At 40.1% G+C, this 27,900-nt stretch overlaps 2 protein-coding genes across 3 annotated transcripts; one reads left to right on the top strand and one right to left on the bottom strand.

The window, feature by feature from the left end:
- Positions 1-809: 809 nt before the first annotated feature.
- mlx (MAX dimerization protein MLX) lies at positions 810-9,107 on the bottom strand. 2 transcript variants are annotated; one of them, XM_088330591.1, is made up of 9 exons: positions 8,831-9,107; positions 6,089-6,128; positions 5,922-6,011; positions 5,669-5,778; positions 5,477-5,576; positions 4,557-4,656; positions 2,637-2,838; positions 2,481-2,559; positions 810-1,082 (listed from the first exon to the last, which is right to left on the bottom strand). In XM_088330591.1, the coding sequence occupies exons 1-8, from the start codon at positions 8,867-8,869 to the stop codon at positions 2,503-2,505; spliced, it is 738 nt and encodes a 245-aa protein (XP_088186717.1). In that variant the 5' UTR covers positions 8,870-9,107; the 3' UTR covers positions 810-1,082; positions 2,481-2,502. The 2 variants fall into 2 exon arrangements, with proteins under 2 accessions (XP_088186717.1, XP_088186708.1); XM_088330582.1 differs by lacking the exon at positions 810-1,082 and having other exon boundaries at positions 1,412-2,559.
- fmnl1a (formin-like 1a) lies at positions 8,856-26,046 on the top strand. The gene is made up of 27 exons (XM_088330568.1): positions 8,856-8,986; positions 9,094-9,203; positions 10,810-11,200; positions 12,835-12,918; positions 13,641-13,727; positions 16,131-16,201; positions 16,985-17,068; positions 17,152-17,307; positions 17,374-17,479; positions 19,337-19,413; positions 19,485-19,578; positions 20,685-20,759; positions 20,846-20,956; positions 21,043-21,192; positions 21,270-21,371; positions 21,660-22,386; positions 22,480-22,604; positions 22,692-22,894; positions 22,968-23,202; positions 23,271-23,339; positions 23,414-23,494; positions 23,572-23,701; positions 23,768-23,931; positions 24,000-24,101; positions 24,173-24,265; positions 25,545-25,650; positions 25,745-26,046. The coding sequence occupies exons 3-27, from the start codon at positions 11,015-11,017 to the stop codon at positions 25,807-25,809; spliced, it is 3,483 nt and encodes a 1,160-aa protein (XP_088186694.1). The 5' UTR covers positions 8,856-8,986; positions 9,094-9,203; positions 10,810-11,014; the 3' UTR covers positions 25,810-26,046.
- The last annotated feature ends 1,854 nt before the right edge of the window (positions 26,047-27,900 follow it).

A 27,900-nucleotide genomic window follows, 5' to 3' on the forward strand; every position in this document is an offset into this window, starting at 1 on the left:
TCTTTGCCGTTGCATTTCTTCCAGTATCGTGATTAAAGGCAGCTGACATTAATGTATGGCATTGTCCTATTGAAGCATTAACCCCCTATGGGTTGTGCCTGGGACAGGTGCATGCTACACTTAACAGGGCACTAGTAAATGTGTATTAGTGGAAAAATGACATGTCAATTACGAATATTATTGGACACGCAAAAAATGAAGGTAGGGTTTCCTAGTGGTAAATTGCAATGAGAAGAACTTATTGCTATTGAAAATGTAATGGTGTTATTTTACCCCAAACCTGTATGGGTAGAGATTTGTCTCAAAAATATTTTCACGTGTATTGTAAAGATCCACAAATATATTTACGATTAAATCAAGGTCAAAAAAATGTCTTGATAAATGCACACACAATATTCAAAGTCACATATGCAAATTGCAGATACATTAGTGTATCTGCAAGGTACACTATTCACACAGGATATTTTTTATTGGTTGCGGAAAAACTGGAAGTTAGCTTTGAAAGTATTTAAATTTGGACATGGAAAAGGCGTATAGAACCCTGTGTATGCATTAGGTTTTTTTTCTCGAATAAAAGAAATCTGAAGGGAAATAAAACAATTGAAGTTTCTGTATTGCATTGTATGCATTGCAAAAAGCTGGTCAAGATGCCATTCGGATGGAGCAAAAGACTTCCATGACTGCGCTCAAGTGGCTTGGGTACATTTTACCTCTCGTTAAAAATCCTCATGCAAACGCACAATAAACTCAGAAAATATGGGGCAGTATCTGGTCAAGTTTCTTAAGGTTTTTACATCCAGTCCATCATGTTGTCAAGATAGATAGATACTTTATTCATCCCCGAAGGGAAATTCACATTTCCAGCAGCATCCCTGAGCTGAGAACAATCGAAAATAACACAATATCTATTATTTGTTATTGCAACATCCATTGCAGCCTGGTCATCCTGGAAGGGGGGTTGCCTCATGTGCGTTCCCTTCGCAAGGTTTCTTCATTTTCTTCATGTTGAGGATTTTGGGTTTTTCCTTTCCCTCTTGTAGGTTTTAGAACAGGGGATGGTGTCGACTGCAGTTTGCAATAATCTGTGGTCAGAGCAGACCTTTGAGACTCCTTGTGATTAAAGGCTATACAAATAAACATGACTTTTGAGAGTCATCCTAAAAGGATGGTGTTCATTTGTTGCAGCAACTTTCTCTACCATTAAGCAAATTTAGGGGAGGGTGTAGCATGTTCAACTCAGGTCTATGGGGGTGCAGAGCTTTTAAGGTCAAATTAGGCAATGGAATTTTGGGAGAACAAAGGTCAGATCCCGAGAGCCTATGTCATGTTTGCTGGAATTGGAAAGGAAAGGCAGAACCCTGAAGCCTATGCCAAATGTTCAAGTCATCGACAAAACAACCAGAGCCAGGAATAGTGTGTTTGCATTACTTATTTACTGTACAAAACTGACAATAATCTTGAACTGATCACAATCTGTGCTGTCTTCTTTTATTACAATTCTCTGCTTGTCACAAATTTTCCATAACAATACATCTGCTGTGATATAGAAACCCGTTAAGAAAGAGCCATGATAAAAAGTGGACCTCTGTTTGAATGTTAATCTATTTGTTGTGTCATGATTGACAAAACCAGCAGTTTATAAATAGTCCAAAAGAGTTCCCCAAAGGATGTGTGTCCTTTTTGAAGTGAATCTGTCACCTGGGAGATGCTCAGTCATAGTTGCTGTTCTTTAATGGCCCGATTTACGTTTGTGAATCTTTATTTTGGGGAAAATGTCGCGGAGACGAGGCCCTTCATCCGACCAAGAAATAACTGGAGAGACTAAATCTCTCGGCTAGCTTGCAAGCGGTTTGAGATCCCCTTGTGACAGCTGGGTGAAGCAGCTGGTTAAGAAAAGTTCTGACTTTGCCACTAAGGTTTTTGCTCCTGCGACCCGACTTGATGAGCAGATAAGAAGACAAACAGCCTCCAACTACTCTCCATGTAAATCCGTCTCGTCCTTTACACAGGGGCAATCAAACACTTTTAAATCCACTTGAGTATTTATTTTGTAGGCAACTACAGCATGACGTTTGCTACGGATTTTGGATGCCAGCCTGTAAAGGTAGTCTCAGAGACAGTAATAAAGGCTGTTTTCACACCTTTTTTGTGTCAAAAGTCACCACACACCTCCACATCAAATAATGTTAAGAGAATAATTATATGGTGTGTCTACTCACTGACGGCATTAGACACATCCGCACAATTTACTGAGATCTCCAAGAACACTGGTAAAGAAAGTGAGCCCTGAGCAAGAAAATACACACAGACACACACACACACCTAAAATAAATGCTCTTGAAAACATCTTGAGGTCTGTGTTGTCTAATCAGTATTCAATGTTTCTTGTTTAGTCTACCAAAATGTTATCCGAATTGTAGACTGGCTCAGAGGGCCAAACTGAGACAAACGTCAAGTGTGCCTCTGTGGCTTATACATACTCGAGTACTAACACGGCCCGGATCAGTAGAGCTGGCTGTTTATCTGCCGTAACACGCCAAGGACAAATTCTTTCAGCAGCTAAAGGAGGGGGGAAAAAAAGCAGTCAAACGCAAGGTTTTGCAAAGACCTGGTTAGGAACGGCTCGGCGAGCGTACCAGCGGCTTGCAATGCTCCTCGATCCAGTTGATAACGCTTGCCGACAGCTCGTTGAAGCTGTTGACTGACACATAGCTGCTAAAGGAATAGAAGAGCGAGTCCATGATGCTCTGAAAGATGTTGAACTTAATCTGGTCCGACACCTGGTCTGAGCCTTGCTGCGGCTGGTTCTGGTACGCTTTCAAAATCTGCTCATAGTTCCTATGAAGAGAAAAAGCATCTAAAACGTTTTTATCATCAAAAAACAAAACACTTGATTGACATTTTCCAATAGTTAGGCAACTTGAGCTCAATTTTTTTTTAATCTAGCTAGCTCAAGTCTCCCATGAACACTTCAGAGGCCAGGCCCAATCCAACAGTTTCAAGATACTACAAAGCTATCTTCTGAACATCCTTTGGAACACGGTTGCTAAGCTAGACAGCAGCATCTTCAAACCTTGTTGGGAGTAATGCGTTCCTGGAGAGCAATTACTTTTCTTAGTTAGTGACAAGTACTGTAACGTGTTACTCTTAACATTTTGAAATTCAACTGTCATTTCTTCACTACTTTTTAAAGCAGACTGTGGATTATGTCTTCTAATTAGTGACTAGGTAAGAAAACAAGTGAGATGGGTGTCAACGGAATACTGTATTTGTGCATAATGCACACCCCTAATTTTTTATTAAAAATCTGTATGACAAACCTTGCTGAATACATGCAGCCATTGTTGAAATAATGAATTGATAACTATAAACACAATACCAACATAAAATGTGTAATGTATTTGATTTCATCCAAAGTCCAATTCATCATCAGATAGACCAAATAGTTGTATCACCCGTTGTGATTTTTCACGTTTATACATGTCTTTTAGGACCACTTTCTCTTTTCTCCATTCTCTGACTGATGAGATATAATCCAATGTGCGTTACACACATATACACAGCTCTTGCCCACAAAAACTCCAATCATTTTTGTTTAAAGGCAACACCTCAAATGCCAGATTCGCTCTGGGAAATATCACTTAAAATGATCATGTCTGCCGGAATCCGTGAGTCTAATGTACGTAGGTCAGGAGGCGTCTGTACTTTGAAGACAAAGTGGACATGGAGTTTCTTGGCTGTCAAGATTGCACAAGCGAAAAAATATGAAGGGTTCACCGTTTTCTTCTGTTTTCTTTTATTATGTGGTTATGTTTAAGAAGTTTTAGGAGTCTGGCTCAATGTACGTTTTTACGGTAATTTGAACTACATAGTTACTTTCAGAATAATGTGCTACATTTGGGTGTCAGTAATGTGTTGGGTAATGCAATTACCTTTGAAATGAAGTCACTAGTAAATGTAACTACTTTTTTCTACAAGGCACCCAACACTGCCTACAAAGAACCTCACTAATTGCAATAGTATTACAAATGATATATCTCATTTTTTTACAGGAAAGGCAAGTACAGTGGGACCTCGGTTATCGCGGTTAATGGGGACCAAAACCACCCGCGATAAGTGAAAATCTGCAAAGTAGCGGCGCACCTAAAAAAAAAAATATATATTTTATTATTATTATTTTTTAGACCCGGTTAATGGGGACCAAAACCACCCGCGAAAAGTGAAAATCTGCAAAGTAGCGACGCCCCCTCAAAATTAAAAAAAAAATAAAATGTATTTTATTCTATTATTATTTTTTAGACCTGCGAAGCTCTGAACCCGCGAACATGGAACCACGAAATAGCGATGCCCCTTCAAAACTGCTTAATAAATAAATAATAATAATAATCATTATTTTTATTTTTTTTAGGCCCGCAAAGCTCTGAATCCGCGAACGTCGAAGCGCGAAGTAGCGAGGGCCCACTGTATGCCTCAATTTGCAGAAGTTTGATCAACCTTTTCAGAATTTAGCAATCAACATTCAACATCAAGTGTCCCCCGCATACGCACACACTCACGTTTTCATGATTTGTAGCGCTGTCACTTCTTTCCGCAGGCGGGAAACTTCCTCGTCTTGCTTCTTCTTCTCTTTGTGAAGAAACTTGATGTATTCAATGGCTGCAAATCCAAACTTGTGTGAATAATAGTCAATTAAGAGTGGCGTAAATGCCTTTTTCACACTCCATTTAGTATTTTTGATGACTCGATCTTAAATGCTATGGGACTGGCTCTTTTTAAAAGTCTTATTTCTCATGGTTGAGGTTTACCCATGTTGACAATTAAAGGTATCTCGAATATGTTCAAGTGAGAGGACTCAATACTTATTTGCCCAACTGTCAGTCTCAGATCCTCTGGACAGAAAAATGGTGGACTACTTTTGACTTAAAGAATGAAACAGAAATCAGCAGGCTCAAGAGCGTTCTCCGTTTGTACACCGGTGCTGTGGAATGCTCTGCCCTCAGAAACAAGACTTATTCAGACATATTTATATTCCATTGCTTATGATCAGAGTTAGGACTAGTTTTTCTGGAACACAATTACTTTTCTTGGTAACAAGTACTAGTAAACTATTCTAACTCAACTGCTGTTAGAATATGGTGCGTTACTCCGCTACTAACAAGGGGTCAGATCATAAGTGACAACGTCCTCTTATCGCTAACTGTCAGTCCATTGCAAACGATGAAACAACACCAATCATGAGCAGCAAGTTTAAATATACCTTCAAAGTACACCTAATTACAGTTACAATAGCGCGGTCTCAAGCACAGAATATAAAGGCACTCCATTTTTTCGTCATGCAAAATGTATATACTCGCATCTCAGCCGTTTTTACAACTATAAAACAAAATACTGAAATCAGGGGTCAGTTTATGAGCATATTTGGTTGTGTGTCCCCACTAGAGAATCAGGTCCGCAATAAGGATTTAGTGTCGCTCACTCTTCTGCAGGACGGTTGCCTTGCTGATCTTCTGCGCTCCCACTGTAAAGTCTGACTGCAGGCAGGTCGGCACAATGGACTGCAGGTCATCATAGCCTTTCTGGAGAGGGAAATTAAAAGATCTTAAGATAATTTTCAGGTTTGGACCATAGTTACACGTTTAGTCCTAGTCTAAGAGTAAGGCTGTGTCACCTTAATGGCATCACGCCGCTTTTGCTCAGCCTGTGTGTGTGCTTGTCTCCGCCGGTCTTTGTATGAGTTCTTGTAGGACGTCTCCTGCCTGCAGTCGCTGTCCTCGTCATCTGTGGGTTTTGGACTTTTATAATTTGTTATTTTAAAGAAACTGACGGGTGAAAAAGGTAACCACGGAGAGTTTAATCTCACTGCATCAACTTACTACTTTATATTCACCATGACAATTTAGTATTTTATTAACAATTGTTACCTGTGTTTGGAACTGAGGAGGCACTAGTTGAGCTGATGCTATTGGCTCTTGAAACCACGTTTCCCATCCCGGACATGTCGCCAAGCAGACCTACAACGAAGCACACCGGTCAATCTTCCTAAACATTGACGACCACGAGGCCGAGTAACGAGGAGCAAAAAACTCACCAGGGTCAAAGACAGCATCGCTGAACACCACGTTTGAGTGCTGAGCCGTCACCAGGCAACACAAAATGCAGAGTAAGAAAGGGACAAAAGTAACATGCAGTCCAAGTGCTGGCCTAAATGAGAACAATGATGCGCAAAACACCCACTGAGCACTAGCTTGATTACTTCTATTCATAGAAGTACATTCAAGACCACAAAAGTGTGAGCGACTTTTAAATTAGGACACGGCCAAACAATTGTACTTCACGTGCGCCCTTAGCTTTACTTGAGAAGGCCTATCTACAAAATGGTCTCTTCAACTCATCAACAGAAGGCAACATATATTAAAAGTACATCCCTAAGAAGAGATTGCAAAACATAAAGTAGCAAAAAAAAACATTTAACATAACATTTTTTTTAATTGTTGAATTTATTATCTTTTTCTACAGCCTGAAGGAGAACGGTTTGCCCTGTGATTGTGTCCAGCAAGTGGCTAGCAAACCGTTCGGATGTACTTGTTCTCAGTTAGCTTGTCAATTAGGATAAGAATAATGCATTTGGGAACATTAGTTGGGCAGAAACCAAAAAAATTAAAATGTAAAACACTTGGCAAAAAAAAAACAACCTGAAAGTGTATGCAATGAGTCACACCAAAATAAAAATTGCAAATTAAACTAGCTGCACCTGGATTGGCGCCAACAAATTGACGTAGGGGACAAACAGACTGAATGTCACATATAAAGTAGGGGTTTACGGATTAAAACTGCTCAACTTAAGCAATTTAGCTCTGCAGTGCTAGCAATTATTGTAAACATTAGCCAAGGCAAAAGAGATCCACAGACTTTAGAAGTAAATATTTTCATTATATAAACTTGGAACAGCTCTCATTTTGATGGGATTTTGCATCTCCTTCCTTGTCGTGTGTGAGTGAAAGCCAGCTTCGAATGGCTCCATTCACTTTTGACGTCATGTCAGCACAGCCTACCGGTACTTACTTGGGCAATGTTTTTCTGTTTTTTTCTTTGGGCTGAAACTGAAAATGTACTTTTGGTCAATTATTAGGACATAATCGCAAAGCAGAATGAAATCTATTCCATATTTATTACTTTTTTAACAAATAAATAAACTGAAAAGTGAGGTGTGCAATATTATTCGCCCCCCCGTTTACTTTCAGTGTAGTAAACTCACTCCAGAAGTACAGGGAGGACCCCCGGATAACCTAATGCTGTCCTAAATGACAGATGATAAATAGGATGAATTTGTGTAATCAACTCTCTGTATGAATATGCCTGCTCATTGATAGTCTCAGGGTTCAGTTTATTGTGCAGAGTGTACCGCCAAGACCAGCAAATACACTAGGCATGGTTCGAAATTTGGTGGTGGAGAAGATTAAAACCTGATTTGGATACAAATAGATTTCCATGCTTTAAACATTTCAAAGAACACTGGAAGAAATCATATAGAAATGGAGGAAGTATCAGACCACTGCCAATCTACAAACACTGCTTTCCCTCTAAGCTTTTACCTCGAAGGAGGAGACTTATCAGAGATGCAGCAATGAGAAGAGAACCATGATCATTCTGGAGAACTTCAGTGATCTGCAGCTGAAGTGAAAGTCTGTCCATAAGACAACAATCAGCCGTACACTACACGTGTGGCCTTTGAAAGTGTGCCAAGAAAAAAGCGATTTCTCAGAGAATTCTATACAAAAACATCTTGTTTGAGTTTACTTAAGATTATTACTATGTTGTTACGGTGTTATAAGTACATAACTGTTGACTTTTATACGTAAAGTCTAAACCAGGGTCACCAATGTGGTGCCAGCGACAGCCCCCTAAAGACAGGTCAGTAGCCCGCGGACCAATCCAAAAATAGCTCAGCAGTGCTGGGTCATTGTGATTTTCTAGTAATTATTTTTTTAGTCGTTGAGAGAGTCTATTTACCCTTACTTCAAACAATTAACCTCAGACGATTGCAATTCCCCTTACTAAGCGATAGAAAACCTTGCAAACACAACACAGCACCTATTTACTCACAGCAAGACAGACCGTAGAATAAAAACCAAGGTAATTAGTGTAAACAATTTTATTTGATTTGCCAAATAAATGCTTGAAAGACGACGACATTTGCCATCAAACAGCAAGAATTTCAGTTGAGCGAGACAATGGAAGAAAATATCCTTTTATCTATAAAAGTTTTATTTTTCACCAAAAAAGTGTTATTTACATTTGTTTGAAAAAAAATCCCCTACAAAAAATGCGAACACGATTTAAAAAAATAAAAAATGTATAAAAGTCGACAGATATGTAGTTATAACGCAGTAAAAACATAGTAACAACTTGATATGTTATTTTTTAAAATGCCTATCAAACTAGTAGTCCTTTGGGCTAGTTAGTAACGAAAAGGTAGTCCCCCCAGTTTATTAAAGGTTGGAGACCCTTGCTCTAATGTTAAAGAGTCTAAACTTATTAAAACTAACATCGGGTATATTTCAAAAACAGAAGGAGCCAAAAAGAACGTTTCTATTAGATAAGACAAATTAAAAGAGTTGCCCATTACATCCCCTATTACTGCGTCGCGAAAGAGGTGAGATTCATAACTCCGATCACTTAACCCAAGAAGACAACAAAGCCCGACAACTGGAGGCCTGAGCAGCCCGAAAGAAAACCGACACACGACAGGTTTCTTGTGGTTGATGTCACAAAAGACTTGTAACAAGACCAAAGAGATGATGTTTTTTGCGAAAACACGACTCAACTTTACCTTGCCGTGGTCTTCGGGGGACGTCGTCGTATCCGCCATTTTAGGAGTCTTTGATAGCGTTGGTGCGTTCGTGGTCCTTTTGTTAAACTTTACATTAACCAAAAGCCGGAAGGGCTTATTTCGCTATCAAAACCAAGTAGCCGGTCGCCTGGTAAAGTAAGAAAGAGCTGTCATCCAACATTGCTGGAACAGAATGCCGAGGTTTGCTGTCAACGCCAAGGCATTGTGACTGAGTTTGTATGTGTGTTTCTTTTTCCCCTAAGCGACAAATGTCACAGACGAGGCTGCAGTACTTCATCTTGGCCGCGGTGTGTCAGTGTTGCTAAGCTTGATTCCCTTGACTGGTCTCAAAGCAAACTGGCCTTCTTTCAAGGTACTGTATAAAACATTTAAAATGTGAGAAAACAGCACATTTTTGTTGCATCCAGTACTCTATGTATATTTTATCGATACATACCAATTGGGACAAGAGCATTGCAATGAAATCAAAGATCAGACTCATGCAGTGCTGGTTACTTAAATGTTCCTCTACACTTGCGAGACATGGACTCTCACAGCAGAACTGGAAAAGAAAATCCAGGCCTTAGAGATGTGATGCTACAGGAAACTTCTAGGCATCAGCTACTTAGCCCATGTGACAAACGAAGCAGTGCGCAACACTATCAAAGGGCATATTGGGACACCATGAAGAACTCGTCAACTGTGCGCGGAAAGAAACTTCAGTGGCATGGCCACGTCACAAAATCGTCAGGGCTGACCAAGATAATTTTCCAGGGTGCAGTCCAATTGGACAGGTGGACAGGAAGACCGAAAAAGAACTGGGCTGACAACATTAAGTAATTGACTGGTGCCAACTTTGCCAAGACCCAAGAGCAGTTCATGGACCGTCAACAGTGGAGAAGGCTGTCCAGAGTTGCGTCCCAATTGGTGCCCTTACAACCCATGTGGTTAAGGGATCCGTGAACCGTGATACTCCAGTTATTTTCTGAGATAATGCATTTTGAAGACTTGGGCATCCTCAGCCGTGGCACCCCCCCAACCAGTCACCTTATTGGTCTTTGTGTTAGTCAAATAAGTTACGAATGCTTTGAGTCAACTTTTGGTAGTTTTTTTGAGAATGCCTATGCATTTTGACACAGGTGGATGTAAAAATGGTAGAATAAAGAGTGAGGAATAATGATAAGCGGCAACAGCAACAAACACAAACCCAGCCAGGAATAAACCAAGGGACACGGCAGGCTGCTAACGGGGGTTAACGAAAGGCAGCTGCAGCCTCTGCGGAATAATGGGAGGCTAGACAACACGTGGCAAAAAAACAAAAGTCACAATCGCCTACCTGGAAGGAGGCAGATCAAACAAGGAACACACCCTGTAATTGCAGCAGGTAAACTTATCCCAAGAAGCTTTTGGAGGTCAAAGCACGCAACTCAGACAAAACAACCAAAAAGCCCCCAGCGACCGCGTAAGCAAAGTTCCGATTTATCCAAGCAGAAATAAACGGTTTGCAAATACTGTTCACTACAATAGCCGTCTGCTTGGCAGCTGCCTCTTTGTGTTGTGTTAACAGGATTTGCTATGTTGGAAGTGATGTGTTCTTCCATTAATGACGTCACAGCTCTCGAGGATATGATCCAAACCTGTCAACTTGGAGAGTCCTCTGGCACATGCAACGTAACTGCATAGATATGGAGTGGAACGCTTCACGTTTTGTGCCTCGTTGAAAAAAAAAAGCATTTTTGAATACTCTCTAGTCTAAAGGATAAAGATCAAACTTTTACACCACAAAAGATTCAAGATAAAAAAGCAAATATTTGTGGTACGAAAATAAAAGTATGCACCTAACCTCAAACACCTGCATCCACCCAGAGGTTCACGGCTACAATTCTTACCCAGTTGCGCTCCAACCTGGGCGTTTGTGTCTCTGTAATGTACAGGAAATTACTGCTTCTGCTTTTCAGTTTGTGCGGTTTGTCTTTCAGTGTGCTGCCTTCCGCTCAGATACCAAACTCAGAGCTCATCTCGAGGTGTTCGACAACCTTGCAATGGAGCGCCTGTCTCTACAAGGCCTCATCTAGGCCTTCACGCTCTTTGGAAGTGACCGTGGCTTTCTCTGGTATGCGCTGATTTATTGGTAGAAAGTGTTTGTGCACGGCTTTCCTCCTGGATTACGTGTGGAGATTAGTGATGGGGAATGCCGGGGGCTCGGAGCAGGAGCCGGCACCCGACAGTTGTGAGTACAGGACTTCGGTGGGCACAGCGTCCATCATGAGTGAGCCTGGTGCACCAACGCTGCCCAAGAAGCAGCCGGCAACCCCCAAGCTGCCTTTGCCTGCTGAGGAGGAGCTTCATGAACGCTTTAATGTGGTGCTGGTGAGTAAAGAACAGTTTTGTTTAAACTTTCACAATCCTACTTAGGTCACATGCAGAATTAAGCAAGAGGCACCTTACAATTTCAAATGATTCATTTGACAGAGACAGCCCAATGGTATGAATACAGTAGCACTTGATTAAGCCGTTGTTATCTACAGTACCTACCTGATTAACCAATTTCATTGGACTTCATTCACTTTATTGGATTGATTGAGCTGTGAAAATAACGACAAGTTAAATAGAGCAGGCACTTTAATTCATATCGGAGTAATCTGTCTGCAGATTTTTAGCACTGATTTAAGAGTGTATATTTAAAATACCAGCACAGTGGTCTATTAAAATCAGCAAATATTCTTCAAAAACACGTTCATTATCTATTTTTATACACTTCCTATTAGGCTTATGACAAAATAAACATCAAATAAAAATGTATTCACCCTAAAATTGCCGCGCGCTAAAGATTAACTTTACTATCTTTGTAGTGACATCAGATAAGACGTTTCATACAACGTTTAACCATTATGATAATTCTCACAGGTGTGAATTATCCATCCTCCATAGAACAAAAAAATCGCAAAGCACTTGATTTGTGCTAAATTATGACCAGGTCGATCTCTGAATTGCACAGGCTACACTTCCAGCTTCAATCAGGAACTTTGCCTATAATTCAGCAAAAGCTTTAGCAGGCAGAAACACACTCTATGAAACTAATAACAATACAGATTAAAATGAGCCAGTGTACAAAATAGGAACAGACATGTGGGAGAGCTACAAAACAAAAGTATAACCACTGTGTTCAAAGATTGCTCAATGAGTGTCACCTTACTCATTTTGTGTCACAATAACGTTATCTTGATGTGCCTTAAGTATTCTCCCAAAGTCAAAATGATTAGTTTGTAAGATCTATACCAATATAGTCAACAAAACCTGCTATTTAATTTGTCTAAAACACACAGTTCTATAAATGCAAAGAGAACTCAACTAGATACATGGCACTGTTTGGTTTAGCGTGCAAGGGCCTGAAGGGGAAGTGGGGCAACGCGCCACAAACACAGAACATAAGACGGGAAGCAACACGCTTACAATATACCACACTCAAGATGTTAGTCCTTCTTTTTCATTGTCAAACACAATCTAGATAAGCTGAAAATTAGAATCTTAATAGCTCGTATTGATTGAACCTTTAAGACATTTAAAGTGAAGATCTCACTTTTTTAACTGTCGAACTGAAATTATAGCAACAGCAAGGGAAGAGGCGGCAATGTGCAGCACAACCTTTTCTGCTGACACTTCTTTCAGGGGAGCTGTGAGAACCTCACTGCCTAGTTCCTAACGTACGCTAAAAAAACGTCATATTAAATGAATAAACTTGGAGAATGCATCAGTTATGGACTGTACACAAAGTAAAATTTCTCTACTGTATTATGTACTAATCTGAACATGTTTTTTAATGTATATTGTGCTTGTAGAGTATGGTTTAAGAAGCAAAATCCATTTGTTTGGTGACGACTATTTTGAACCCTGTGATAATCATACTATATTGGGAACAAGTGGAACTCAATGACACTAAGACGACCACCAAAATTCCTGCCTGCAAAGCAGGTTTTTTTAATAAGAATTATAATGTATTTCAGAGTTACATGAACCTACCGCCTGATAAACTGCAGCTGTTGAGTCAGTATGACAATGACAAGAAATGGGAACTTGTCTGCGACCAGGTACTGTGTGTGTTTTTTTAAGGTGTCAATTTAGAAGTTTTTATTTTTAATTAATTTAATCTTTACCCATAACCTTTAACTTATGTTATTCTATGTGAGATAGGGAGCCCAAATAGAGTAGAGTCAGACACTCCTGAGACACATAGCCAGGGAATCAGACCCAGGGGAGTATGTATGTGAGAGATATAGAGAGTGAAAAAGCCAGAGAGAGAGAGAGAGAGCGAGAGAGCGAGAGAGAGAGAGAGAGAGAGAGAGGCTGGGATAAAGATAGAGGGTGAGAGAGAGGCAGAGGCAGTGAGACACAGACAGATAGGCAGAGAGTGGAGAGAGAGAGAGAGAGAGAGAGAGAGAAATGAGAGAGAGAGAAATGAGAGTGGCTGTGAGATAGAGAGATAAAGATAGAGAAAGAGGCAGAGACGGTGAGACACAGACAGATAGGCAGAGAGAGAGAGAGAGAGAGAGAGACAAGGAGAGAAACAGATTTAGACTGGGAGAGATAGAGAGAGGGATAAAGAAAGAGAAAGGACTGGAAGAGAGAGAGTAAGGGAGAGAGACAGAGTGATGGAGACTAGTAGAGAATGATGACAGTGCTAGAACCAAAGGTGTGTCGGCAGGGCAACAGTGTTGGCTGGCCGCTCACTTTGATTGGAGTGTGCGACTTTAGATGCAAATACTTCCATGTTAATGTTTGCTGGTTAGATCATTTACCTCTCCTCCCACAGGAGCGCTTCCAAGTGAAAAGCCCTCCATCTACATACCTGGCCAAGATAAGGAGCTTCTACCAAGACCAAGTGGTGGTGGCTCGTCGGGTCTGTGAATTTGATCTTCTCTCACCTTTCTTCTATCATGCAGTGTGACAAGACAGAATGTAATCGAAGCTTTTTTTGCAGATATATCTTCATTAAAGTATTACATTATGAAATAAGACAAACATATCCCAGTTCAAACATCCACCTGTCCAAAAAAGGAAGAAATGTTCGCTTTGCATCTATTGTAAAAAAAATACAACACCAAAAAAATCCATTATCTGTTGGTCTCATAAACAATAGTTCTCAACTGGTCTGAGTACAGGACCCACTGTTCCACCCTAATGACAAGCTGAATATCAAGAAAAATTCTACTTTTTAAATTTCCACAATGTACGGATTGTGCAGTTTAAGCAGAGACAGTATATATATATATATATATATATATATACTGGACTGTCTCAGAAAATTAGAATATTGTGATAAAGTTCTTTATTTTCTGTAATGCAATTAAAAAAACAAAAATGTCATACATTCTGGATTCATTACACATCAACTGAACTATTTCAAGCCTTTTATTATTTTAATATTGCTGAATTTGGCTTACAGCTTAAGAAAACTCAAAAATCCTATCTCAAAATATTAGAATATCATGAAAAAGTATACAAGTAGGCTATTCAACTAATCACCTGAATCATCTAATTAACTCGAAACACCTTGCGAGGTTTCCTGAGCCTTAGAAACACTCAGCTTGGTTCAGTAAACTAAATCACAAGTATGGGGAAGACTGCTGTCCAGAGGACCATCATTGATACCCTCCATCAGGAGGGTAAGACACAAAAAGAAATTTCTCAAAGAGCAGGCTGTTCACAGAGTGCAGTTTCAAAGCATATCCACAAAAAGTCTGTTGGAAGGGAAAAATGTGGCCGGAAACGCTGCACAACCAAGAGAGATGACCGCAGCCTTAACAAAATTGTGAAGAAGAGCCGCTTCCATAATTTGGGGGAGCTTCAAAGACAGTGGGCTGAAGCTGGAGTCCAGGTATCAAAAGCCACAGTTCACAGACGTGTCCGGGAAATGGGCTACAATAGCCGTATTCCCATGGTCAAGCCACTTCTGAACTCAAGACAACGGAAGAAGCGTCTGACTTGGGCTATGGAGGAGAAGCACTGGACAGTTGCAGAGTGGTCCAAAGTCCTCTTTTCAGACGAAAGCAAGTTTTGCATTTAATTTGGAAGTCAAGGCGCCAGAGTCTGGAGAAAGGCTGGAGAGGAGCAAAATCCAAGTTGCTTGAAATCCAGTGTGAAGTTCCCACAGTCAGCAATGGTTTGGGGAGCCATGTCAACTGCTGGTGTTGGTCCACTGTGTTTCATCAAGTCCAGAGTAAATGCAACTGTGTACCAAGAGATTTTAGAGCACTACATGCTTCCATCTGCTGAAAAGCTCTATGGAGATGAGGATTTCATTTTCCAGCATGATCTGGCACCTGCCCACAGTGCCAAAACCACCAGTAACTGGTGCACTGACCATGTTATCACTGTCCTTGATTGGCCTGCTAATTCCCCTGACCTGAACCCCATCGAGAATTTGTGGGGTATAGTTAAGAAGAAGATGAAAGACACCAGACCTGCAAATGCAAATGAGCTGAAGGCCGCTATCGAAGCATCCTGGGCATCAATAACACCTCAGCAATGCCACAGGCTGATTGCCTCCATGCCACGCCGGATTGATGCAGTAATCCGTGCAAAATGATTCCCAACCAAGTACAGAGTGCATCAATGGACATTTTCAAATGTTTGATTTAGTTTTGCTGTTATAAAATTACTTTTTTACTTGGTCTGAGGAAGTATTTTAATATTTTGAGATAGGATTTTTGAGTTTTTTTCAGCCAAAATCAGCAATATTCAAATAATAAAAGGCTTGAAATAGTTCAGTTGATGTGTAATGAAACCAGAATGTATGACATTTTTGTTTTTATAATTGCATTACAGAAAATAAAGAACTTTATCACAATATTCTAATTTTCTGAGACAGTCCAGTATATATCTCCCCAGCAGCGCTTTAATTGACACTCGTACACCATTTTCATATTTGGCAATTGTTTTCTTCTTTAACTCGATCGTTGTTGTCACTGTGTTTCACTTTTCTTTCCCCCTATCACTATATTTTTTGGGACCCATTATTATGGGCAAAAAAAGAATACAACGCACAAAACTACAATAAAATGAATGTGGTCCCTCTCAAACTAACAGGTAAAATAGATGGAGCAATGCATTATCACCATTTACTGTTAAGAAGTGTTATCTACCATCCTTTTTTTTTTTCTTCTAAGCATTATTTTGTCAAGGCAACAGCCCACGACCCACTTAAAACGGGTCCATGACCCACTTTTGGCTCCCGGACACTCCAGTGGTAAGCTATCTGACAATAATACATTTTTTTTTCTTGCTGTTCCATGTTCATTAGAAGAAAAGAATCCAAGATGCCACCAAAGTGCTCAAGGATTTGGAAATATCTCTGCGCACCAACCACATTGGGTAATGAAATTACATTTCTTGAAAGTTAATATTACTAAAAAAATAAAAACTACTTTGAAATGATTTACATTCCATATGTTCAACATCTTTGTTGTTCAGGGTCCTTGAAACTCTTGAAAATGCTTCAGTTTTGATATATTATTTTGACAAGTGCTTGAATTTTGTGTGAAGTGCTTGTAAATGCATGAAATTGTTGTCATGTTTCTTAACAAGTTCACTTAAAAATGATGCTGACACTAACTTCTGGTGGCTTGGCTTTACCAGTGGATTTCTTCTTCCCTTGTGTCCCTTGTGTCAATGCTCTCTATGGGTCATCCTCAGGAGGACAGTTCCATGCCACACCTAAACAAGGCACTATGGAATGTGTATTTGTGCAAGGATTATTCATCAATTACTTTCATTTATTTTTGGGCCTAGCAAAAAATTAAGGCAACAATTAACAGTGGTAAATTGTAATGGGAAGAACTTACTGCATCTGAAAATGTAAGCTGCATATTGCTGTCATTTTTACTCAACAACTATATGGGGGAGAGATTTGTCCAAACTACACGATTCACACTGGATAATTTTTTTTATTGTACAAGAGAAATTGCATAACACCTTCAAAAGTACTTGAATTCGGGCATGAAAAAGGTGTACAATCCCTGGTTGTTGATAGAATGTGAATAGTCACTTGAATATACAATTCTATACATAATTTTCCATACCTGTTGAAAGATATCAAACAAACCAAATATTCCCTGTTGGAGGTAATTATTCTCTGGAAAACATTTTCTTTTGAAGGTGGGCTCAGGAGTTCCTCAACGAGCAGAACAAAGGTCTGGACGTGTTGGTCGAGTACTTGTCTCAGGCACAGTGTGACGTCACGTCAGTAGAGTTGACTCGCAAAACTTTGTAACATTTCCCCGTCCGCCGCCTACCGAGTCACTTCAAATCTCGCCCTACTGCAGCTTTGACACAGAGAACAGCGAGAACGGAAGCAATTTGAGCGACAGAGGGAAGCCTGTGGTCGGCAGGTCCATCGAGGATTTGGCTAAGACCAGCGCGAGCAGCAGCGCTGGCAGCTCGCACGGGATGAGCCGAGCGGCACGGGCACTCACAGTCAGGTAAGAAGCTGTCCCCAAAATCCTTTTCATTATTTTTTTTTTGACTCATGCCGCCATCATTAACAGAATAAGCTCTACTCTCGGAAACAAGATGAAGAAGTCACATTTGCCGAGCCAGAGAGATGACGTGCACGTGTGCATCATGTGCCTCAGGGCCATCATGAACTATCAGGTACCAATTTCATTTTCAAGCGGCTACTAGTGTTACAAATGTCATGCATTAAGAGAAAACAAGATTGATTTTAATAATAAGGAAAAAAACCTAAAATATATCATATTCTTTACCGTTCAATAGTCTGGGGTCACCCAGACAGTAGAGTTTTCTATGAAAAATGAACACATTTATTTATCAAATGAGTTGTCTATGTTCTTTTGCCCAGATGAATCCCCTTCTTTTGTTTGACAGTCTTAGATATGGCTTTTTCTTTGCCACTCTGCCTTGAAGGCCAGCATATCTTGAGTTGCCTCTTCACTGGAGATGTTGACTGTGGTGTTTTGGGAGTTCTATTCAACACAGATGCTAGTTGAGGACCTGTAAAGAGATCTGTTTCTCAAACTAGACACTCAAATATACTTGTTATCTTTTAAATTCTCTTTCCACTCTGGTTAGAGCCTGTTTGTGCTCTTCTCTGAAGGAAGTAGTACACACTGTTGTTGAAGATCTGCAGTTTCTTGACAATTTCTAACATGGTCTAGCCTTCATTAAAACCTAAAACAAGAGCAAACTGTCGAGTTTCACTACTGTGGTGCTCCAGAGACTTGACTAGCTTAAACTAAGGTCAGTTTTGCAGCTTCTCTAAACAGCTGAACTGTTTTCAGCTCTGCTAACATAATTGCACAAGGGTTTTCTAATGATGCAGCTGCCTTTTAATGCAATTAGCAAACACAATGTACTATTACAAGACTAGAGTGGTGGTTGCTGGAAGTAGATATTGCATTATAAAACAGACATTTGCAGCTAAAATAGTCATTTACTAGTTGAACAATGTGTGGGTGTATTTCTGGATAGTTATTTTTAGTAGGGAAAATAAAATCGATTGTCTTTAAAAAAATAAGGACATTCTTAAGTGATCCCAAACTTTGAAATGGTAGTCTATACATGCATTAAAAATACTCTTAGCTCAATGAATTACTGTTCATTATATATAACATGAGGCTCACTGAGAGGGAGCTGACATGATTGGCCAACTTCCTGCTCAGGGTGTGTATATACAGTGAAGAAAATAAGTATTTGAACATCCTGCTATTTTGCTATTTCTCCCACTTAGAAATCATAGAGGGGTCTGAAATTTCATCATTGGTGCATGTCCACTTTGAGAGGGATATATATATATATATATATAAAATATGAAAAAAGCCAAAGGGCTTTTTGAACCAAGTTGGGCATTGTTAACACATACCTAATGGAGAAAATAATAACTTTTAACTTTTAAAGGACACCTTAAGTGACGCACCCACCCTTAAAAACAGAGACTTAATAAACTATTTTCCTTCATGTTGAAATGAAAAAAGAAAAACTGCAGACATAATACAGAAAATACACCTGCTGTAATACTCAAAAAATAATACAGCAATACCATAAAAATACTATGGAAATACGACAGAACTACATACCAAATCAAGTGCTTAAAACAAGGACTTGATATATATATTTTTGCTTTAATTAAGAGCTTTTCAAAACAAATTTGATGAAAGTCATTTATTTAAAAACAATTATAAAAATACAACATGTCTGATTGTGTATATTTATCCATAAATGCATGTGAAAAAAATTGAATATGTCTCCAGGGTCTAGCCCCGAACAAATTTTTTGACCCAATGCCGTCTGTGACTCAAAAATTTTAGACCCACTCTGCTTTATGTCATCAATACTGACAAAAGAATAATCATTGGCATTTGTTAAGGAAGACAAAAAGTGATTAAATACCAAACCATACTGTATGATAAACCTGTTACTTCTAATCGTGCTAACATTTGACCTTTTGAATAGCATGCGTGAGTATCATCCAGCGGTGTTTTCCTGTTTCAGTCGGGGTTCAACCTGGTGATGACGCACCCGCGTTGCGTCAACGAAATTGCGCTCAGTCTCAACAGCAGGAATCAAAGGTGTGTTTGGTTGTCTGTCTTTGTTTTTTTATGTGTTTTTGTGACAGTGCCATGTGTGTCTTTTGCCGCAGGACCAAAGCCTTGGTGCTGGAGCTGCTGGCTGCAGTATGTCTGGTCAGAGGGGGGCATGACATCATCCTGTCGGCCTTCGACAACTTCCGAGAGGTTCAATAATGATGATGATAAAATGTGTACATAGTAGACAATGTCATCCATTCTAGTGTACGGTACAGATCACAGTTTGTCACTCTGCTCTTGCAACCCTGTGTGGGCAAAAACATATTAAAAGTATTCTAACATTTTTTTCAAATAATACTTACAGCAAAAGTAATTAACTGCTCCTGTTGCATGGTTTGGTCAAGCGCTGTAAAAATTCGAATGAAAGAAGTTAATTAGTTTCACAGGATTCTTTGCCACCGTCTTGTGGTGTTGTTATTCAGTATACAGCAGGAGTCTCCAACCATTTTGAGGCGGAGGCAAACCTCAAGGGCACGGAGTAACACAAATGGCACCTTGATCACGCACTTCTTAATTAAATTAATTAATTAGTTGATTAAATGTTCTATCATACTGATATTTTACGTGAGAACTGATTTTTAATGATTAATAATTATCCGAATGATTCAACAAGGTTGGAAACAAATAAAATTCAGCATGCAATATTTTATTACTTCTTATCTTTCCAATTGTTTCAATTAAAAATGCACAAAAGAAAAAGAAAAAAACAAATTTCACAACATTTTGCAGCAAATCACGTTAAATTTTTCAAGACACTATCATCAGTTTCAGTTTCATGAACTCTGCACAATGTTTTTACAAATGATTTATTTTGTAGGAACAAAAATAAACTCTTGCTAAATGAAATAAAAATAAAATACCCCATTTCTACTAATAACTAAATGTGCGGCCATTAAAACAGAACATATGTTTGAAACAGTTCTAACTCCATCTTTGCCATGGCACTGAACTTTTGCCATTTCATTTGTTTGTTTGCCTCTTTAAGAACCTCCCCGTCTGAAAATGACCCTCCATTTTTTTTTCTTCTTAGCATTATTTTGCCAACCCACTGTAACAACTCCATGACCCACTTTAAAATTCCCGACACACCAGTTGAGAAACACTGCCTTAGATAACGCAACATTAATGTTTTAATGTGCCCTGCCTGAATATATAATAGAAGTAAATAGAGCTTTTCTTTTGAACTAAAAAAAATTCATAATTGAATTACCATCATATTTTTTGCTATCCCATTCTGTTATTTTTTATCTCAGGTTAGCAAAGAGAGGTACCGTTTTGAGAAGCTGATGGAATATTTTATAAACGAAGATTGCAACATTGATTTCATGGTATGGTGACTGGACTGCATAAAAACCCATCACACTTTGTATAATTTGTTAAAGGATATACTAAATTGAACCACATACGTTTTTAGGTGGCTTGCATGCAGTTCATTAACATTGTGGTCCATTCTGTGGAGAACATGAACTTCCGGGTGCACCTGCAATACGAGTTCACCAACTTGGGGCTGGACAAGTATTTGGACGTGAGATGAATCTGCCGGTTCAACTAATGTATTTTCCCTTGAATGGAGGTATTGACATGTACCTCATCATTGTCCACGCATTCTAGAGTCTGAGGCTAACAGAGAGCGAGAAGCTTCTGGTGCAGATCCAAGCCTACCTGGACAATGTGCTGGACGTGGGAGCTCTGTTGGAAGATGCTGAAAGCCGAGGCAGTGTCCTGGAGCATGTGGACCAACTGCACGAACACAATGTCCAGGTGGGATTTGTGGACACTGAACATGTATTTAAGGTCACCAATTTTTGCTTTGGTGGTTCATATGCCGTGTTTTCCAGCTAAGTGCTCAGCTCCACGAGATGGAATCTCAGAACTTAGAGAAGATTTCTGAGCTTGAAAATCAACTCATGCACACCACAAAAGAGGTGGAGTTGCTCAAGGTACGCTAATTTATTCAAATGTAGTTACCATAGTTGTTCTTAAATTGTTGTTTTTCTTTTTGAATTGTAACAAGTGCTATATTGAATACATTTTTGTCATGTTTACGTTTGCTGGACAGAAGTGTGACTGTGTTCATAATGAATTTGTTTATTTGACAGTCTATGGCATTTTATATTTACAGTCTATAGCATTAACAAAACAAAAGAACCTATTATTTGCAAAAAAAAAATCAACCGTACAATACAATGATATAATAGTTAACATGAACGTAATCTTTCCAAACATAGGAGAGCCTAAGAGACTCGTGTTCTCAGGTGAGCGCTTTGCAGCAGAAGGAACGGGAAAAAGAGCTGGAAAGGGAGCGGGAGAAGGAGCGAGAGCGTTTGAGCTTGGTGGCTCCTCAGGTGCCGTCTGAGCTGGAGCAGAAGGTCCAGGAGTTGGAAGAGCAGGGTTTGATCTGCTTGAGCAGGAGCCCGTCTGGAAATGTAGACATCAAAGTTGTTCCCATCACTGTGACCGTGACTGAATGCATCCCGGCACCAACACCACCGGCCGTCATGACGTGTGATGCCTCCACCACAATCAGTCCCTCAATATCACCTCACCCATCACCGTCACCAACACCACCCCCACCTCCCCTTGCTTTTCCTGGAGGAGAGTCGCCACCCTTACCTACACCTGCCCCAGGAGGAGGCCTACAGCCACCACCACCAGCGCCACCACCCCCTCCTCCTCCACCACCACCACCACCACCACCACCACCTCCACCAGCACCTGCCTTCAGTGGGGGATTATTACCACCATCTCTTCTGACAGATGCAGGTGGAGAAGGGCCACGACATCCCCCACCACCTCCTCCCCCTTTGCCTCCTCCGTCTATTGTTGGAGGAGGACCACAGCCGCCCCCACCCCCGCCCCCACCTCCATCAGTCACTGGAGAAAGGCCACCCCCTCCACCGCCTCCACCTTGTGCTTCTACACCATTCTCTCTGGGTGCACAAAACATGTTGTCTGGTACCAAGACTTTCGTAATTGTAAAAGAATGTAGACCAGTGGTCTATAAAATTCTTTAAAAAAAATTAACATGGTCTTTTTATGTCTCCTCAGGGTTAAAGAGTAAAAAGACCATCCAAACAAAGTTTAGGATGCCGTTGTTAAACTGGCAGCCTCTAAAACCAAACCAGGTCACAGGAACTGTGTTTCATGAGCTGGATGATGAGCAGGTCTTGGAGGTAAGAAGGTACACCTTGACCCGAAAACAGTCATTGGAGGGACTTTTCTTCAAGGAACAAGTTATATAATATGTTACATCCCTCTAGGAGCTGAACATGGATATGTTTGAAGAACAGTTCAAGACTAAGGCGCAGGGTAATCCAACAGACCTAAATAAGGGTAAAAAGAAGCTAGGGCCGAAAACTCCCAGCAAGACGTCTTTGATTGACCCGAACAAGGCAAAGAATTTAGCCATCACGTTGCGCAAAGCAGGAATGACTCCATCAGAGATCTGTGATGCCATTGAAATGTGAGAACCGCATATCTGACCATCCGCTGGAATTTTGAGCGTTGATTGAAATAAAAAAATGTCCACTTTACAGGTACGATCAGCAGTCATTGTCCATTGACTTCCTGGAGTTGCTGGAGCACTTCATACCCTCGGACTTTGAGATCAAGCTGCTTATCAACTACGAGAATGACGGACGACCCCTGGAAGAGCTCGCAGACGAAGACCGCTTCATTTTGCGCTTCGGCAAGATCCCTCGTCTGAGCCAGCGGATTAGCACTCTGACCTTCATGGGAAACTTCCCAGAAACCATCAAACGGCTACAGCCAGTGAGTCTTTTTCTCATTTAAAACATTTTGGATCATTGATTTGACTATCTGTTCCTGCCTCCTCTCAGCAAATCAACTCCATTATTGCAGCATCCATGTCAATCAAGTCTTCGGCCAAACTAAAGAAGATCTTAGAGGTTGGGTCAAGAGATGTAGTGTGCCGATGATGCATTCAGACAGGTACTAACTGTTTTTTTTGTACCCTTCTCAGATCATCTTAGCTTTTGGAAACTACATGAACAGCAGCAAGAGAGGAGCAGCTTATGGCTTTAGACTGCAGAGTCTCGACCTTGTAAGAAACTTCTCAATTGTTCGTAGTATGGTAGACTACGGTGTTCAAAGAAGTATCTCAAACTGTTTTTCTTTAAGCTACTTGAAACCAAGTCCACCGACCGCACTCAGACGCTTCTCCACTTCATTGCTCACATTGTTCATGAGAACTATCCTGACTTGGCCAACTTCCACACGGAGCTACACTTTGTGGACAAAGCAGCGCTCTGTACTTGCTAACACTTGCACCATTATTCTTGGTCAAATGCTCTTAATAGAAAATGTCTCTTTCCAGTGTCATTGGACAGTATCCTCCAGGATATCCGCTCCCTGGAGCGAGGGATGGAAATGACCAAGAGGGAGTTCCTTGTGCAGGATGACAGCCCCGTCTTAAAAGAGTTTGTCAAAAGCAACAGTGAGGAGTTGGAGTCCCTAATGAAAGACAGCAAGACTGCTCAGGTTGGCCTTGATTGCCTCAAGTTTGATTATATGTCACATAAACTGACATCTACTTCTTAATTGCATAGGAGGCTTACTGCTCTGTTGTGGAGTATTTTGGGGAAAACCCTAAAACCACACAGCCAGCGATGTTTTTCCCGCTCTTTGTGCGCTTTATTAAAGCCTACAAGGTGAGAGTCTGCTTGGGCTGCCAAGGTATGAAACATCTGTAACCGATGGTTCTGTTTCTTATATTTCACAGAAAGCTGAGCAAGATAACCAGATGAAAAAGACAATGGAGTTTGAGATGGGCCAAGCAAAAGATAACTTGCCAGCAAAGGCTGCAGCCCTAAAGGTGGGACGCAAAGCAGAGTTCATCCAAACCAGTGGTCACTATCTTTTAAGAAGCTGAGAGCTACTTTTTGGTTCAACATATCATTGTATTACTATGTTATTATTATGTTATTGCCATGTCGTAGTTATTAGAAAGTTAAAGTACTAAATCATCATGCCAGTTAGATATCAAATTCCCGGAAAAATCACAATGACCCATCACTGATGAGCTATTTTCAGAACCTGTCTGAGAGCTACACTGGTGTTCACCAATGTGGAGCCTGTGAGCACCAGGTAGCTCCCTGATCTAGACATTCTCACGTTTTTAAGTCACTCTTGTTAGCATCCACGCGCAACTGCTTGCTAGGCTGGTGGTGCGCAAATTCGCTCTAAATATTAGTTGACAGAATTTGCTGGTATCTTTTTGGAGTTTAGTTGAGTTGGGGCCATTGTCTTGGTAAAAAATGCCAGAAAGAAGAAAAAACAGAGGGTCGATTACTTTCCGTAACAGTAGATGGCGATAATACCTTGCTTGATCGCTTATAAATAGATCGCTGTTTAGAAATGGAGCTTAAGTTGAGCCAAGCAAAAGATACATTGCCACCAAAGGCTGCAAACCAATGAGTGGGCCAGGAAAGCAGCATTCATCTAGTTCAGGGGGCGTCTGAAAGACTACATCTCATTTTATTGTGATTCTGTCAGATTTCTTTTTTTCCTTTCTCGGCCATAATAAGTGGTCCCAAGAAAGTTAGTGATTAAGGAAAGGAAAAGTGGAAAACAGTGACAACACGATCTAGTCGAAGAAGGAAACTATTGCAAAAAAAGAAAATAGTGTACAAGTATCTATCATCGAAGTGCTACTGGGAAGGGCAGTAAATGGTTTAATAATGCTATATTTTTAGATTTTACCAGTATAATAATCTTTATTAAATACATGGACAACTAATCATCAATTTTTGGTAACAAGATTTATTTGTATTTGTATTTCTTTTTTTAGTATGTGGTTACTTTAAAGCAGTTTTATATGCAATGTCGGCTTATAGGCGAGTATATATGGTACTTCAAGTCGTTTTGATTTGGCTAATTTTTTTTTTTAAAGGTGAATATATTATACTATCTCTGCCTTAATCTATCCTTCCTTTTGATACATTTGAGAAGAGGATTTTTGTTGTTGTTTCGGCCACAGCTTGTCATTAGGGTAGAATGGTGTTTCATAAAGTTCAATCATTTGAGAACCACTGCGGTAGAGAACACGTGCAAACATGCAAATGTATGTTTTTGAATGATGCCAATCCTTTTAGGGTCCCCAAATGCCAAAGATGGACTTCATTGCAGAGCTAAAGAGAAAGCAGGTGCAACCGCAGGTGCGCGAGGGCAAGGATGGTGCTTTGGAGGACATCATCACAGGTAACACAATGCAGAAAATGTACTGTAGATGATGCGTTCTGTGTTTTTTCCGTCGCTATAACGTTCTCCATTTTCGCTCGTTCTCCACCTCCAGATCTCAGAAACACTCCGTACCGACGCACCGACGGACGGCGAACAACTCAGCGCTCGGAACCCTAAAAGAAACAACCTCACGGATGAAAGTGGACATTTGATATACAAAGACATACAAGTTGTCAACTTCAAATTTCCTGCTAGCAAAGCATCTGTTTGCTGATATATTAGTAGGAAGTTGCTCTGTAAATAAATACATACACTGATGATGTATTTTAATGAAAAAAAAACACTTTCAGGTGTTTGCCCGAGTTGTTCTTTATGAAATTAAAAAAAAAAAACAAAGGTTTTTAAATTTTGAAAGACTGTCCCATTTTAATAATCATGTCATTTTGACTTTATAAAATTGCACTATTCAGGCCGCGTAACTGTTTAGAAATAGTCTGAGTCATTTTAGAGCAGGTGGGCAAACCTGTTGAGTCGCAAGCCACATAGGGTTAAAAAATAAAATAAATAATAGATCTTATTTTTTTGTATTCAACAATACAGTCTTGAATCTGATACCTCATCAATAAATGAAGGAATACTACAATACAGGCCTATCCAAGTTGTCTTGTATCGTCACAGCCATGTGAAAACGACATATCCCTCTTTTTTTAGCAAGTATTTCTATGTTTTTGATTTTTATTTCTTTCACATTTTATTCAGCCCAAAATAAAAAAAAATGACAAAAAAAATGGAGATAATAGTGATGACGTATTCCTTTTTTGGGGTCTATAAATAAACATTTTAATCAAATGGGGTTTGAAATGCTCAGAATCGAATTGTCTTTATTGTCATTTGATAAGAACAGGGTAAACCGAGATTTGACATGGAACCCCAGGGTATACACAAATACCGACTTGAAGAGAAAAACATGTTAAAAGACAAACAATTGACAAGTTAATGCATATTGTACAATATGATACGAATATGAACAAAATAGTTTCCCTTTAGTGAAAAAGGATAAAGTATCAGATAGATAGATAGATAGAAAGATACTTTATTCATCCCCGTAGGGAAATTCACACTTCCAGCAGTCTACCCCGTTGTTTATTAACAGATGAACATGATGCCCTAGGGGTGCTTGTAGCGAAGTGGATGACGTCACGCCAGTCCAAAAATTCGACATCCCTGCGGCAGATGGAAAACTTTTCTTTGTGAAAATCCAGGGATACACCACCTCGTGTTAGCAAGTCCGCCTCCTCTCCGATTTGCCCCGGCTTTTGTGTCTCTGTTTAGCGGCGTTGAAGCCGGATTGCTCCGGGTGGCTACACGTTAGCGTCCGGAATGCTAAACGTGAGCCACGTTTCCGCAAAACACAGCAACTGCGCTCCCTGTGCGCTTCGATGTTTTCCACCAGCACTCGATCTTATTTGGTCGTGAGTTCGCATTTACCATGATTACGGATGGTACCGAAGACTTATAACGCCGCTAGCCGCTTCGCTAGCTCCGGCTTTCCTTCCACGATAGGCCCCTTCATCACGCCGGCATGAGAATTTTTCAGGGCAAGGAGTTGAAATTCCTTGAATACAAAACCCATGTCCATTGGATAGAAGTAATCCATAGTGTAGTTGTCAAAACGGGAAGAAAAAACACCGAAGATAGGAGCAGACAATAAAACAATAGGGCAGCTGCTGGAAAAGGTAGCCGCTCGTGGCAGCGCCGCTTTGATCTAATCAGTATTTTCACACCAACGCCTCTGCCCGTCATTGCCGAGGACGCCGAAAAATAACGGTGACCAAATGATAAAAGTGCTGTGTCTGAGTCAGATCAGGAGACTTCTCCTTCTACTGGTAATCATGGAAACCAGTACTATATGTTTTATAGTGGGTAAGCCCAAGACACACCACAACAAGTGGTGCGCCTACGACTACGGCATTTAAGAGATCCATGAGCTGTGAGGTCTTAAAGACTTGTTGTGAAAAAAGGGAACAATTTAAAGCATTTACAGGGACTATGCCAAAAATTCAAGCACTTTACAATCCTTGAAAACACAATATTAAAAATAAAACATTTTTAAGGAATTTAAGCACCTGTACGAACCCTGCTTTCAAAAAATATCATTGAACTGGGCAAAAATGGGAACAAATACTTGCTAAGATACATGGTAATATTTTGCATTGGTCATTTTGGTCTGTCAAATTGGCAATTAACTTATTTCCTCCTATTCACAGC

This window comes from Urocampus carinirostris, chromosome 1 (assembly GCF_059441175.1).
Source record: "Urocampus carinirostris isolate Australia breed hairy pipefish chromosome 1, RoL_Ucar_1.0, whole genome shotgun sequence".
In the NCBI taxonomy this organism is placed as follows: Eukaryota; Metazoa; Chordata; class Actinopteri; order Syngnathiformes; family Syngnathidae; genus Urocampus; species Urocampus carinirostris.

Coding starts and splice junctions, on each gene's coding strand:
- mlx (XM_088330591.1), bottom strand. CDS start 8,869: ATGGCGGATACGACGACGTCCCCCGAAGACCACGGCAAG. Junction 5,779..5,921: donor CTCCTCAGTTCCAAACACAG/GTAACAATTGTT, acceptor CAAAACCCACAG/ATGACGAGGACAGCGACTGC. Junction 5,577..5,668: donor AGCGGCGTGATGCCATTAAG/GTGACACAGCCT, acceptor TTCCCTCTCCAG/AAAGGCTATGATGACCTGCA.
- fmnl1a (XM_088330568.1), top strand. CDS start 11,015: ATGGGGAATGCCGGGGGCTCGGAGCAGGAGCCGGCACCCGACAGTTGT. Junction 20,760..20,845: donor ATTGCAACATTGATTTCATG/GTATGGTGACTG, acceptor ATACGTTTTTAG/GTGGCTTGCATGCAGTTCAT. Junction 23,340..23,413: donor AACTAAAGAAGATCTTAGAG/GTTGGGTCAAGA, acceptor TACCCTTCTCAG/ATCATCTTAGCTTTTGGAAA.